Here is a 15456-nt window from a genome sequence, read left to right as displayed (position 1 = left end):
ACAAAAATCTAGGAAATTTGTAGATTTTCTGGCAGAAAAAATATTTAAAATCCCACATACCTTATTCATATAATTCAGTGTGTGTCTGTGTGTGTATGTATGTCTGTTACTATAGCTATATCTACATATCTGCACCAAAGCACTTTATATCTTTAAAATAAACTGGCAAAACAGTAGAATAATGAAAACCCTAATCAACGATTGTTTTCTCAATTGTTAAGGTGAAGCTCTTTTTCATGATTTTTTATCTACATTGATCTATCTTCACCTAATCTGAATTTTTCTGATTTGGTTTATGCCAGGGGTCAGCAGACTTTTTCAATCAAAGGCAAGATAGTAAATACTGTAGGCTTTGGGCCATATGGTTGCTGTTGCAACTACTTAGCTCTACCATTGTAGCATTAAAACATCAATAGACGATATGTAATGTAAATGAATGAGTTTGGCTGTGTTTCAATAACGCTTCATTTACAAAAAACAACTGCCAGGCAGGATTTAGCCCATTAGCCATAGCTTGTCGGCACTTACCTTTGCTCATGTTATCATTTTGCTCAGATTATCGATCACCTCATCTACCTTGTGAACTTCTGGGAATACCATTCAATTATTAGCTTTTCTTTGAAATCTTCTATAGCTCCCCTGATGATATTGTACTCCTGCAGTATTAATTATATTACTTCTGTAAGACATGGAATATTCCTTTATGATGGTATTTATAATTTTGCAATGATTTGCTCATAGGCTTTTTTCTCAGAGTACTGTGATTTCACTGTGAATAGAAACTAAATCTTATTAACATTTGTATCTCTAGCAAAGTGCCAAGACAGAGTAGGTGTTCTATGAAGACTTGTCCCTTGAATGAATGAGTGAATGATTAAAAGTGAACCAACACTCTCTAGCTCAGAGGAGTTTATCCTGATAGGGACTCTTGGCCAAGGATGTGTATTAGGTTCAAGCCCAGTACCACATCATAGGTGCTTTAATAGCCAACTTTTGTTTATGAGCTAGAAGTCTATGTACTTGCATGATTAATATTTCTAGTCCCCAAATGTTTCTCTGTCTTAAAAGTACATTTATCATAATATCATTTTATTAAATAGGTACATTACTATTCATGGTTTGCAAAATTATTATTGAAAAACAAAATGTGTGGTTATATTTTTATCTTTCTTTCTTAAAACAGGTAACATGTTGAGTTAACATACTCTATGAGAACTTGTGAAATAATAATGAATATTTATGCACTACTGTAAAGGCTTTAGATTTACTCTTCAGGACATGCTGAAGAAAGTACTATTATTACATGCATTTTAACAATGATAAAACTGGGGCACACAGAGGTAGGATAACTCACACAAGGTTATACAGCTAGTGAGAGATTGAACCAGGAATCAAATTCATAGAGTCTGACTTGAGATCCCACATATGTTAAAAATTTTCTCAAATCTTTAATGCACTTAATATCACAGTCTATGCCATGTTAAATTCACATGAAGTTAAGGCTCTAACTTAAATAAGGCTCTTCAGTTCCCCTCAAAGATAATTGCAGCATGTCTTCTTTCTTCTAAGTTCTTTACCTTTTAATTTTCTCATTTATTCTTTCAGATGTCCTGTTTTTTAGACTCTTTTCTTTGCATTTTTAAGTCCACACAACCCTTTTCAAAAGGGTCCATTAGAAAATGTTATGGAATGTAATGTATGTAATGTAGAAATGTAATGGCAGTCCATTAGAAAAGCTATAAAAGTATTCATGTGCTTTGACCCAGAGAACCTACTCCTGGAAAATAACTTCAGATAAATAAAATGGTATATGAACCAAGGTATGCATTACAATATTAAACAAAATGATGACAACAGCTAAATCAAAACTATTGAGTAGCAAGGAGTTGGTAATTACACTTCAACATAATTGAGTAAAATATAACAATTAAATTTATAATAAGAAGCACCTAGGAATAACTAAACTCAAATCCAAGATAAATTGCCTAAACTACTGAGAAGACATGTAAACTTGGGAAGGTGTTTACCCTATTTCAACCAGTTTCCTCCCTTGACAATATGAATAGTACTTATTCTCATGTTGGTAACATGTCGATTGTTAAATGAGTTAACATACATGAAAGTGCCTAGCACACTTCTTTGAATATCACAACTACTGACTAAATTGTAACATCTTTGTTACTTATTTCTAATTGAAAAACTAGAAATCATAAGAATATGCCTTATAATTATGATTATGAAACATAAAAATTGGAAGATGAACATGAAGTCATAAGAATAATTTCTTACATTGCTATTAAGAAAACTCATAAAACAATAAGATAAACATGAACAATATAGAATTTTGGCAAGCCTTTCTTTAAAAAAATAATTAAATTCTTCCAATATTGTTTTAAATAGCTGAACAATTTGAAAGCTCTTGAGGTCTAAGTGGTTTCCATAGCCAATTTTAATTTTCATTACATTGTACAAAATGGCAAATGATTTTGAAAATAAGCAATAAAAAGTTTATTAGAAAATCAAAAATCTTTTCACATTTGCATTTCAGCAGCTTTCAGAAGGCATCTAATCAGAGGGGGAGTGGAACTTTGTTTTACTGACATGTCCTCCAAAACAAGCTCACAATAGGTGGCCCCAGTTAGGCCGTTTTTATGATGACAAAGAAATCCCACAAAATCAAAGCCTACACAAACAAGGAAAAAGCTAAAAACATCTGCCACTAATGCCAGTTGTTAGCCTGCTGGAGACGCTGGCTGAAATGACTTGTGCCAATTGCAAATGTGATTTCTACAGATGGAGAATTATATATTTGACTTGTTGGAAAGGTTGGATACTAAAAATACTTTTTTTTTTTTTTTTTTACAAAACACAGAAAGATAAAAAAAAGGGTGGCAGCTGCTTATTTCTCTTTTTTTTCAACAGAATGTGGCTTATAATGTAGCAATGGAAAATAATCAGAGCAGAAGCATAAAATGAAGCAATTTGTAAAGGTCTCAGTAAAAAAGCCATAGAATATAATGTTGATTATAATTTAATGGAACTGTCAGTTTGAAATATCAGTCATGTAATTTCTATGCCATATTGAGAAAACCATGGAATTAAAGTGATGATGGTTTCATCATAGATGCTGCTTTTATACAAATAGACACCTCAAGCCTCTAGAGAAACAAAATGATGTCCTATATTGAGGTGCGGTGATGGAGGGAATTGCCTGTGACAAAGGAAAAAAATGACTTTATATGGCTCCCTCTCAGTAACAATGACAATTTCTTAGGTGGACTTTTATTCAAAATGTGTTGCAAAAATGATTGAAACATACCACCCTGGACTAAAATCTTGCCTTCAAATCATTCCTAGATAAGTGACCCACACATAGTTGTTTTGCAGTGTCCACAACACCTTGGCCCCTGTTAGGTAAGCCAGACCCACCCACACGTGTCATCTGTGACTAAAGGTGCCCCCAATCACCGTTATTCCTTCTTCAGAATCTTCTACAGACTACTGTGCAAATTTCTTTTCCCATTCCTTCTTGCTCTTCATTTAACTAGCTTCAATTCCCATCTATAATTGACTCTAATCCTCAGACACCATTGTTAATGATCTGCTTGAAATCTTTTTTGCTGGTTATGTACTAAGTTGAGGATATACTCCCTGGTATTTATCGTTTCCTCCCACAGACTTCCACTGTGTCCATGTGTGCTACTCCCCACTTCTTGCCAGATTTTCCTGCAGTCAGTATCAGAAATTAGACATGCTAGCTTAAGTCTGACAACTAATGAGAGTCAGAAGATGACTGCTGCTCTATTACCAAGTTTAGTAACTGTTAGGAATTTCTGATAATTAATAAGATAACTTCAGAAATAATTGTAAATTTTTACTTATTGTAGATTTTAAAATTAACCAAAATGTGTGGTTAGGACATGTGTGTGGTTAGGACATGTGTAAAGTAGGATGATATTTGCCTCTCTTTGAAATCTAAAATGGGACTAAATAAAAAGTAATCATTTGAAAATTATGTGGTCTTGATTTTTAGGTCAGTCTTATACAGAAAAAGGTGTTTCCAAGAGCTCAAATTTTTCAGCCAATTTATTTTTAAATGCATTTATAAACTATCAGAATGCTATGCTGCAGACCTTTTAGTAGTTATAGAATCTTGTGACTGAAAGGTACCTCAGAAAAACCTGTGTGTCTCGTCTTAACTACCTTCCCAGAGATGTAGGGCTCAGATGCCAGACCCAGAGAGATTTCTAGGAGCCTGGATTGAGTAGGTCTGCCTTTAATATACCACCAAGGGACAGAGAAAGTATGGTATTCAAAGATGACACTGGAAACAGAAGTAGTCAAACTGAGATACTATTTGAAAATCCTAAGCAGACAAGCACAACTAGGTATAAGGAAACTGAAGAGACTGGGAACACCTGGACAAAGTAAATTAATTTGGTTGGAGGCTGGAAGAAAGAATGGTGAAAACCCCTAAAATAATGTGGAAGAGTAATAGGGACTTTTTATAGAGCATGGTTAACTTTGCTTTACAGTGGGGAGAGTTGGTAAGAACCCTGAGTCAATTTAAATGAAGATAATATAGACTCACTGCTTAAATTTTCTCTATAGATTCCAAATCAAATTAGCCACCCAATCCAGTATGTGAAGACTTCCAGTGGTAACCACTTATTATTGTCCAAAGGTGTCCATTTTGATTTTGTAACTCTGAGTATTGAAAAATGTTTCCCCTTATTGAACTAAAATGGGCCCACTATAACTTCTTCCCACTGATCCTAGTCTTTTATGCTATGCATAGCCATAATACAAATGCAATATCAATTGTACTTTTTTTGGAAATCAATAGGGCCCCAAAATTTAAGTAGTAGGATTATCTGAACATTCTAATTTGAAATCTTAATAGGCGAGGAAAATGGAAATGAGTTATTTTACTAGAACTACAAAAAGGCTAATATTCAGATAATTGTTCAAACTTCAAATGTTTGATTGCATTTTAAACTTTCTCTAATAAGATACTTTTTAGAAGGTGAAAAGATGTTAATATAGTTATCATCATTAAAATATTTAATGGACACATCTTGAGACAGGCACTTAGCTGGATGTGTTATAGACGCTGGGCCCTTGTTCTCAGTGACCTTAAAAAATATCGTCAGAGCTATGACAGGAAAGAGCTAAAGGTTGTTTTCTATTTGAAGTTCATAATGTATTTTGGAGCAAAAATGTAAAATATAGGGGAATATCATCCTTTCTGAAGAAAATAAAAATGTGTTTCTGAAGCCTAAAGGAGTCAGTTAATGTAGATTTCTCACTGTTTTATTAAAATAAAGAAGGGGCCAATAAAACATATATATATCTTTAAATAATCAGAAGGCAAAAATCAAAATTATTTCAATTTTTTAAAATAAGAGCACTTTAATTCACATACAAATAACAGTTCCTCATTACCAAATAGCGTCCTTTCCTTAGACATATGGGCTTAGGGGAAAATGTTAAAAGGGCTGAGTGAAAACAGCAAGACAAAGACAGGTGTGTTCTACCTGAGTTGGAAGAAGGCTACACTTTGTATTAGGTTACAATTTTGCAAATGGTCTTTACAGAAAAATACCAGCAGATATTCTCTGGGAACCTGGACATTACTTTGAGTTAGAGTGAGGTCAGGCTTTTTGGCCCTACTCTATTGCCTAAGCCTTTTATAAATGGCTCTGATACAAGCTGTGGTAATCCTCTTTCTCCATGAGGAGTGGCTGCTTTTCTTCAGGAAGCTGCTTTCTCTTGTGACGACACAGCAAGCTCACAAGCCCTGCCAGCAGGGCAGTGAGGACGGCCCCTACCATCGCCGCCCCAAGGAGCCATGACCAGATCCGACTTGCTTGTTCCAAATAGGACTTAATGTAGTCTTGAAAAGAGTCTGGGTCTGAAATAAAAAGACATCCCATTGTTTTTATTGTTACCACCATTGTTAGGATCACCATCATCTTCATCCTTTCACAGTCCTTTGGAGTAGACACCTGGGTTTGAAGGCCAGCTCTACTATTTATTAGCTGTAAGAGCTTGGGAAAGTTATACCTAATACTCCAAAGCCTCAGTTTCTTCATCAGAAAAATGGGAAAATAATACCCCCCTTGTTGGAACGTTTGAATTTTATAGATACCATCCATAAGTGATTCAGAGCCTGGTATATAGTGCGTGCTCAATTAAATGTTAGCTGTGATTTTTCCATCTTTTTCTGTAAAAGGATGTTGTAACTATTCCGATTATCAATAGAACACTGTTATATCATTAACCATTCACTAATCCAGTCTTTTAATTATTTGACAAACATTAATAGTAATGTTGGCAAATGCTCAGCAATCTTAGAAGCCTCCCAAGAACCCCAGGGCATTTGAACAATCTCTGTATTCACAGAGGTCACAGTCTTAAATCTTGAAACAGATTTTGGCGCATGGGCACCATCCCTCTGTCCTAAGGCTTCGGAGGTGGGGGGCGCTCTTGGTTACCGGGCCACAGTGGCATAGGAGTGGGCCCTGTGCCGCGGTACCCTGGAGCGCCCGCACTCTGGGCCTTTGTTTCTCCTCGGAGAGGCACTCCCTGCTGGAGGGCAGGGGCCTGGCCTTTATAGGCCTCAGGACTCTGAAAGTAAAGCCTGGAGGGGCGGGGCTTAGGGGAGCCGATATATGTAAGAGTAATAGCCCTTCAGGTCTGCCAAAATCAAACAACAACAACCAAGACAAACAAAAAAACCCCAAAAGCCTGAAATGAAACTACAGTGCAAAAAATAAAAATAAATAATTTTAAAAAGGGAGGAAAAAAGAAAACAGAATGAAAAGGGTAAAAAAGTCGAAGAGGCAGAGCCTGAAGAATTTGTGGAAAAACTACTGGATCGAATTACAGCAAAAGGGAAGGTGGAGCATTTCCTGAAGTTTAAGGGACGTCAGATGTTGACAGTACTTGGGAACCCGCAGAAAATTTAGATTGTCCAGAGTTAATTGAAACATTCCTTAATTCTCAAAAACCTGGTAAAAAAAAAAAATTACAAAAGAAAGAAAGTCTTTATCTGACAATGAATCTAATGACAGCAAATCAAAGAAGAAAAGAGATGCTGCCGACAAACCAAGAGGCTTCACCAGAGATCTTGATCCTGAAAGAATAATTGGTGCCACAGGCAGCAGTGGAGAATGGATGTTTCTCCTGAAATGGGAATATTCACATCAGGCCGACTTGGTGCTGGCAAAAGCGGCAAATATGAAATGTCTTGAAATTGTAATTGTTTTTTACAAAGAGAGACTAAGTTGGCATTCTTGTCCAGATGATGAAGCTTAATTGCTTGCATTGTGATATATATATCTGGGTCTTGGCTTTTAATTAACTAGTGTGGAAAAATAACTACATTCTAATGAAAATCAGTTTTGATATGTTCATTTTAAAAGTAGTATTGGGAGAGTTGTTTTTTTTTTGGTGTGTGTGGTTTTTTTTCATCAATACCACTGGTTACTTTGAACAAATAAAAGCTTTCTGTAATTGCTTCCTTTATCATAAAATAACATTTGATATCTTGTTATTTTATGAATGTACTCATAAAATGATGTATTATTTCCTCTGCATTAGAGAACAGCATTTCTAAATGTCGGGGAAAATTTCTATAGTCATTACTCAAACAGAACTTGCGTTTAGCCTAAGGACCATTCTGGGTTTTGTGTGTGTGTGTGTGTGTGTGTGTATGCATAAAATGTGTACATAAATGGCTTTTTGTGTTGTTTTTAAACATTCACCAAACAAAAATCATGGGTAAGCCCATGTTTTTGAGATGCCATCATTCTGAGTAACCTAAGAAATAAATCACATCAAATTAAATTCAAAATTTTCCTGAAGCCATACATTTCAAATAAAACAGATGATTCTATAATTAGTTGGACAATTTAAATGAATCATTTAATAGTAGCCATATAAGAATCCCTATCTACACCTTTAGTCATATAAATGAACAGTTTGTTTGCAAAATTCCTCAAAGGAATAATTTTATTACTACCAACAACCTCCCCAACCAGATGAGGGAACTAGACAGATCCTGCTGTTTTTTTTTTTTTTTTTTTTTTTTTTTCTTTTTTTGTGAGACGGAGTCTCGCTCTGTCGCCCAGGCTGGAGTGCAGTGGCGCGATCTCGGCTCACTGCAAGCTCCGCCTCCCGGGTTCACGCCATTCTCCTGCCTCAGCCTCCCGAGTAGCTGGGACTACAGGCGCCCGCTACCACGCCCGGCTAATTTTTTGTATTTTTAGTAGAGACGGGGTTTCACCGTGTTAGCCAGGATGGTCTCGATCTCCTGACCTCGTGATCCGCCCGCCTCGGCCTGCTGTGTTTTAATTATCTAAACAAGACTTAATTTAATGGACATTTAAAGATTCCTCTAGCAGGCCATTCCTTTACAAAAAGTTGAAATCCCTGTGCTATACTGACTAAAAGGTAATGTTCATGGGATGTCTAAGACTAGGCTTTAGGAACCCAGTCAGATGGTTGGAGATTTGGCAGTTTAGAATCTGCTGCCATAAATGGATGAACAACTTTTGTAATGTATTGACTTGCATATTTTTTCTTTAACTCATTCCTTACAGGTAGACTCAGTCTTTTCAATATTCGATTTGCTGGTTCAGCAGAAACCAGGGAAAACAATAACTTGGTAGTAATCAGAATGTTATCCAATTTTATATTGATTCCTTTATTGTAAATAAAGGTGAATAGTGGTCAATCGTTTTACATTACTTTAAAAAGCAACAACAGATTTTGACCACATATATTTAAACAATAATTCTGAACAAGGAAAAGTCTTTAGCCTCCTGATTATTTATATTCCTTCAAACCACATAAGAACATGGCACTGGGGAGAGACAGCATCCAATATGTTACTGGCTTAGCATTTCCTCTATTATCATACCCGTCACATTATATTCCAGTTATCTATTACATGAATTTTTTTTCTGTTAAAATGGCTCATTGAAGGCCAATAGTATATTGTCATCATTGATATAATTCTAGAATCTGGTATAGTGTCTGAAACACATATGAGAGAATGAACATGTTTACTGAATGACTGAATGTGTTATTGGACCCAGAAGATACGGTGAAGGAATGTCCCTGAATGGCAGCTGTGGAATGAGAAGGGGAGACATATACAAAAGGATGTCACCCAGGGAAAAAATTTATAAATTACTCATATTTCACTATGTTATGAGGTAGTATTTACAGTTCCTTTTATAATTTGGTATAAACAGTGATGGGTGCTTTAAAATGAAAAAAAAAGAGTCTTAATTCCAATAGAAAAGTAATGCAGGAAAACAAACGTAATCATAGCATACTATTTGGTTGAACTGTAAATAATATTGTAGTAGTAAAAACAATAAAATTCCTAGATGTGGATTTGCCCCCAAACATGATAATACTATACTGAGAAGATGAATGAAAGAACAGGGAAGCTGTAAGAGAGTTAAAATCATTATTTAAATATGAGGAACTCCAAAGATAAACTTGATGAATTAACAGATAGCAATATTTCCCTATTATTTAGAAATACAGGGCAATATAGCAGAATAAATAGGTAAAAGGGTTACAGTAGCTGATATAGGGGCATAAACCTTTTGTTATAAGACTTGCAGCACTCTTTGGCTTGTAAAATAACATGCTTATAATATTTGATAAAACAAAATTAATTAAAAGATATGCTTAACAACTTATGTGTATGTGGAAAAAAGTATAAGAAAAAGTACAATGGAGACTAAAACAGCACAAGTGATCAATCTAACAATAAGATTACAGTTGATTTTTATTTTTGGTTTATTAATTTTCCAAAATAAAAAAAAAAGTCTTTTTACTGATACAATTAGAAAGCATGCTACTAAAAGTACCTGATGCAATTAATAGATGATATAACTATATATTTAGGAAATCCATAATCAGATAATGCATAGTAAAAATATAAAATACTGCTAGATAAGTATTACATAAATTAAACTTCCCTATACATCAACAATTAACCTATTGTTTCTATTAAAATGGCTCCTTGAAGGCCAATAGTATGCTTTCATCATTGATATAATTCTAGAATCTGGTACAGTGTCTGAAACACATATGAGAGAATGAACATGTTTACTGAATGACTGAATGTGTTATTGGACCCAGAAGATATGTTGAAGGAATGTCCCTGAATGGCAGCTGTGGAAATGGGAAGGAAAGATTTGTTTTAATGAAAAACAAATCTCATTCTCACAATCAACTACATTTTTAAGGCACGTAGCAGTTAAGGAGAGATGTTTAAATTTTATGTAAATATAACTATAGAATCTATTTAGGAGACTATAAGATTTGAGTAAATGAGGAAGTCCGTACTGAATATCTGTTCAGTAAGAGCAAATGGATTCTTTCTAACAAAACAATTCCTTTATAGAAGATGCTCTCTATAATGCATATAGAAGATATGTATGTAGAACATACACAGAAGATACTATAAATTTACTTTTTGACATAGCAGAAAGAAGAGAGTGCATCCTGGGCTTACCTTGCAGCAAGTCATGGCTATGTGACTCAAGTCTAGAGCAAAAATATATGTATAACTTTGGGGGAAGTTCCCTTAAAAAGAAAACAATATATCTTTGACCATTTACCTTTTCCTTTCTGACTAGCTAGAATACAGACAGGTTGTTGGTGAGCCATCATGGACTATATAATCCAGGGTAAACCCTAGACCTTGAAATTTACTGTTTTTAATATATATTAAAATTATTTTGAAAATGGGACTACAATACTTAGCTTAAATTGCTGTTAGTGGCTTCAATACATAGTACATTTAAAATATCCAAAAAAAGGCAGGATACATAGAGGCTACATAATAAATATTTTCTTTTTTGTTAAAGGCTCGGCTGAAGTGCTTTCACAGCTTTTAAATACTATTTCTATGTCAGTCCTGTTCTCCAGCTTCTCTTACTATTGCTCCACTTCAATTCATTCCAAGTGGTCTCAATTTTTACTGTCACCAAGGGACTGTCTTTGAGATACTTTTATTTCTCAACATCCTTAAAATTCAGACTTTTTTTCTAAGCCATCTGCGTTTGAGCCCCAATAGTGCACCTTTTTGTTCTGTCCCAATATCGTAATTTTTTGATCATCTTTCCCTCTGTGAAGTCCTATTTTTCTTGTCATCCATTCTTTTCAGAATAATTATGTAGATTTTTGTTTTATGCTCTATCATTTCCAAAGTGCATTAACATGCCCATTTATTCACAAAACAAACACATGAAGTAGTTAGGGGCCATTACTCAAATGAATTAGGAGTCTGCCTGGAGCGATTAAACTAGACAATGTATGTATAGCCCTTGGTACAATGTCTACCATATAGAAAACAATTTACAACTGCTGTTGATTCTTATCATGATAGAATGATAATTTCATCAATATTTCAACTAAATCAGCTTACAATATGAGTTTTTCTTTCCAAACTTGCTTCAGCTGCTGACTCAGCTCCATTCTCTTCTGGATTCTCAAACTAGTTTCTTTGCTGCCTTGTGACATTTGGCACAAATGTCCATTTATTATAATTATATCTATTTATATATGTCTTATTTTTCAAGCTTGTCACAAACTCTCAAGAGCAAGTATTATGTCTTACTTGTTTTATCTTTCTTCAATTCATTTATTAAAATATCACTTATTCATTGAGATACACTACCTGTCGGCGGGGAGTTGGGGGGCACTCTCTTTCATTTACCTTTTCACCCTCAGCACCTGGCAGGTAAACAAATCATTTCGAGAGTAATGTTGTTCTGATGAAGATACAAAGGGATCATGGAGAAAAGACTTCCTACATCTCTGTGAATTCAGGGAAGGCACCCCAGAAGACTGTCCCACTGAGTAAAAGAATGAATTAGACTCTGAGCATATAATGTTGATGGCAATCCATTCTAGGCAGAAAGGAACAGCATGCACACAGGTATACACAGCCAAACAGAGCTATTGAACAAATTCATGAATGATAGAAGTGTCATCAAATTCCATTGGCAGAATGGGGCACTGCAGTTACTGTGAACAGTGTTTCCCCTTCTCATTTTTGAAACCAAATTTCCAGGTCTTTTGTAATGTATGGGGAGAAGGAAGCTCTCAACAGAGTTTTTCTGCTACGTAGAAAGTAAGATTACATTTATCAACAACATTGAAGACATAACCCAAAGATTTTTGGCATCCCCTTGTAAATTAGTTATACATATGAGAAAATCACCTGCTACTCAATTTTCTAAAGAATCACTAAATTCAATTATAAGAGAAAAAGTTTGATAAATGGCAGACATCAGCTGCCTTGTTACAGAAACCACTTAAGTAATTATAAACATGAGTGTACCTGGTTGATGAATAATAATCCCCTTGAACAAAATTATATCAAGAAGTCTTAAATAATTTTTTAGTAAGCTTAAAATTTAGCTATGAATAGAGATAAATTTTAAACTCCTTGAAAGTACAACAGAGGCAACAATATGGAAAAATTCATAAAATAGAAAATAGGCAATTGGTGTTACTTAGTTTAGCTGTTTTGTTTTGCTTTGTTTTTAAAGATGAGTCTTGCTGTGTTGCCCAAACTGGCCTCACACTCCTGGGCTTAAGAGAACCTCCTGCCTCAGCCTCCCAAGTATCTGCTGTTGCTTATTTTAAAGTCAAACTTCTCTAAAATTAACTTTGTAAATTCAAAGCTGTGTGAAAATTACTCTAAAGCATTTCAAATAAATTGTTTCTTTAAATTTAATTGGAAATAAATACCTTCAAGCCTCTAATATGACTCATTGAGCCTCTTCTCCCCTGGCTCATCCAGGAAATTTTGTTGCCTTTGTAGTAAAAAGTATCCATTTGGACATTAGGGAAGGAACAAAGAGGTGGAGCATATGTGTAGAAGACAATGTAGGGGTTAAAGGGAACCCTCTTCTCTGTGCAGTGATGGAGTGATGAAGTTTTGGATTCAGTATTTGACACTTACTAGCTTTGTAGTTTAAAATTAATCACTTTATCTTTCTGAGTCTCTATTTACCTGTAAAACAATAAAAATCACCCTTCCATGGGGTTTTAAAAATTAGCCGAGTCAATAATTTATATGCTGATGTCTCTCGCATTAGGATCTGAGGGCCAGACACCACTTTTGAGTTTCAGGCTGTGTATCCAACTTCTCAAGAGACATTCACCTTGCCGTCCCATATAACTTCATTTCACTGTATAACAAAACCATAAGCTTTCCTCCATGTCTTTCTTTGCTCCTCTTGTTATTATATGAGTGAATTATACTACCATTCATCAGTTTCACAGGCCAGAAAGCGTAAAGCCATTCCTAATCTCCTTCATCTGGTATATAAATAATTTTCCAAGTTCTGTAAATTTTGCCTTCAAAATAATATCAAATTAATCATGCTTTCTGTCTCCCTTCCTGCCACCACCACTGCAACTTAAACTACCTTTACCTCTTCCTCAGACTCTTATAATAGCATTTTCACTGCCTTTCTGCATGTGCTTTCCAACTACTAAAATTTTTCTGCATACTGAAGCTGCAATAATCTTTTGAAAATTCAAATTTGATTATAACCTGCTTAAAATTTATCAGTGGCTTGCATTATTCTAACAACATGGCCCAAATTCATAACCATGTCCTCCTTTTCAACTAGTTAATTCTACCTGTCATATTGATGTCATCTGAAATATCACTTCATTGACCCCTGGAGTTAGACATATCTCTACATAAATGAGTTTTTCAGCAAGCAGTTAAGATCTTTCTCTTCCATTGTAAACTTTGTGAAGACAGAGACTATGTTGTTTACCATTGTATCCATAGTATCTAAGGCAATGCCTTATTCAAAGTACTTATTCAATAAATGTGTGTGTAAAGAATAAACAACTCAGTACAGACACATAAAAAAAAACCTGGCGTGATAGAATACTTATAGTGTTTTAAAATATATATCCAAAAGTGACCTGAGTATTAAGAGGTGTGGCATTTTTCTAGAAAACTTCACTTATATTAGTTAAGAGAAATGACACTTCATGATAAATATCACTTGTACTCAAATTGATTTATTGATTTCAGTCCATACCAGATACAATGTGATGCTTAGAATGGAGAAGCTTGCAAGATAAATTCTGATCTTGGGGGTTTGGGGAAGAATAAAACCTAGGACAGATCCATACATAGAAAGAAATGCTATGTAACTATGAGAAAGGCGTGAGTAAACATCACTATAAGTATAAAATGATTTTTATATCTGAGAGTTTGACAAATGGAGAAATAGAGTCAGAATTCAGGCAGAAACAATAGCATATTTAAAAGCATGAACCCATGAAAGTCTAGCGTGTTTTGGAAATGGAAACAGAGACTAAATCATAAAATCCTAAATGGAAAATCTTTGAAAAATAGTTACCAATAAGCTCCCTTTTTTATGTACTGTGGTTTTCATAGAAGAAAGAGAAGACATGTCACTTGAGACTTACAGGAAGCCCCTCCTCTTACCACACCTCCAACCTTTGCAAATTTCTGTTCTTAGTGATCTTAAGATTTTCCAGAAACTGATCTCCTTTGTCAGCTGTGTTAGCATTTTGTGCATTGGCTACAGTCTTCAGATAAAGCAGAAAAGTTCAATTAAACCCATATCTTTTCAATTAATCATCCCTCAAAGGGCAGAACAAGGTTGATGACCTATAGCCTCTCCTGTTAGCCCCAAATTGTGTATGTACTATACAATATACTAGGTAAGTGGCCTGGGAAAATCAATTTATACCCTTTATGACTCTGTTTCCTCATCTATGAAAAAGCAAAAGAAATAATGATACCTACTTCATAGAGTAATTATGAAGATTTAAGGAAGTAATGCATAGGGCACATTGAGAAGAGTTCCTGGCTAATAAAAAATACTTAGTATGTGTTAACTATTATAAACTGGGTCAACTTATTTTCTTCATGTCCTTTTCCACTGTTCATACTACTCAAATAGAATAATTCAGCATTTCATAAATATGCTGTACATTTTCCACCCCTACTGTTCTTGTTATTCTCTTTGCCTAGCATATCCCCTGCCCTTTTCTATCTGCCACCTGCTTACTCATTCTCAAGGCCTTGTTTTCTCTTTTTAGGTTGAACCCTTCAAAAGTCATGGCTTTCTCTTCAGCACTGCTGTGGGATTTTCTTTATGACTCTTTTACTGCACATAACACAGCCTGATGTTTTTTACTTCCTTGCACAATTGTCTTACTTCCACACTGGAGCTTCTTCAGGTATGAAACTATGCCAGTCATGTATCACTGGATTTGAGCACAAGAGTGAGAGGGTTGAGTTTCATTCGTTTATTTTATATATTTATTTATTTATGTATTTATGCATTATCAATGAATGCAATGAAACATCAATGCTTGTTAAATACCTCCTACCCATAAGCCACACTGTTTTTGATA

At 34.8% G+C, this 15456-nt stretch overlaps 2 protein-coding genes across 2 annotated transcripts in view; one reads left to right on the top strand and one right to left on the bottom strand.

Moving 5' to 3' along the window:
• NOX4 (NADPH oxidase 4) overlaps positions 1 to 15456 on the top strand; it is a 214223-nt gene that overhangs the window by 184383 nt on the left and 14384 nt on the right. The window contains exon 19 of the transcript XR_010113373.1: positions 15139 to 15279. The gene's annotated coding sequence lies outside the window, so the exon portion shown is untranslated. The remainder of the gene's footprint in view (positions 1 to 15138; positions 15280 to 15456) is intronic.
• Positions 5298 to 15456, bottom strand: part of TYR (tyrosinase) — a 117740-nt gene continuing 107581 nt past the window's right edge. The window contains exon 5 of the mRNA XM_003832989.4: positions 5298 to 5914. Coding sequence (XP_003833037.1) covers positions 5691 to 5914 — 224 coding nt within the window. The 3' untranslated portion in view covers positions 5298 to 5690. The remainder of the gene's footprint in view (positions 5915 to 15456) is intronic.

The sequence above is a fragment of the Pan paniscus genome, chromosome 9, assembly GCF_029289425.2.
Source record: "Pan paniscus chromosome 9, NHGRI_mPanPan1-v2.0_pri, whole genome shotgun sequence".
NCBI classification, from domain to species: domain Eukaryota; kingdom Metazoa; phylum Chordata; class Mammalia; order Primates; family Hominidae; genus Pan; species Pan paniscus.
Note: the sequence above shows the minus strand (reverse complement) of the source record. Positions and strands in the feature narration are given on the sequence as shown.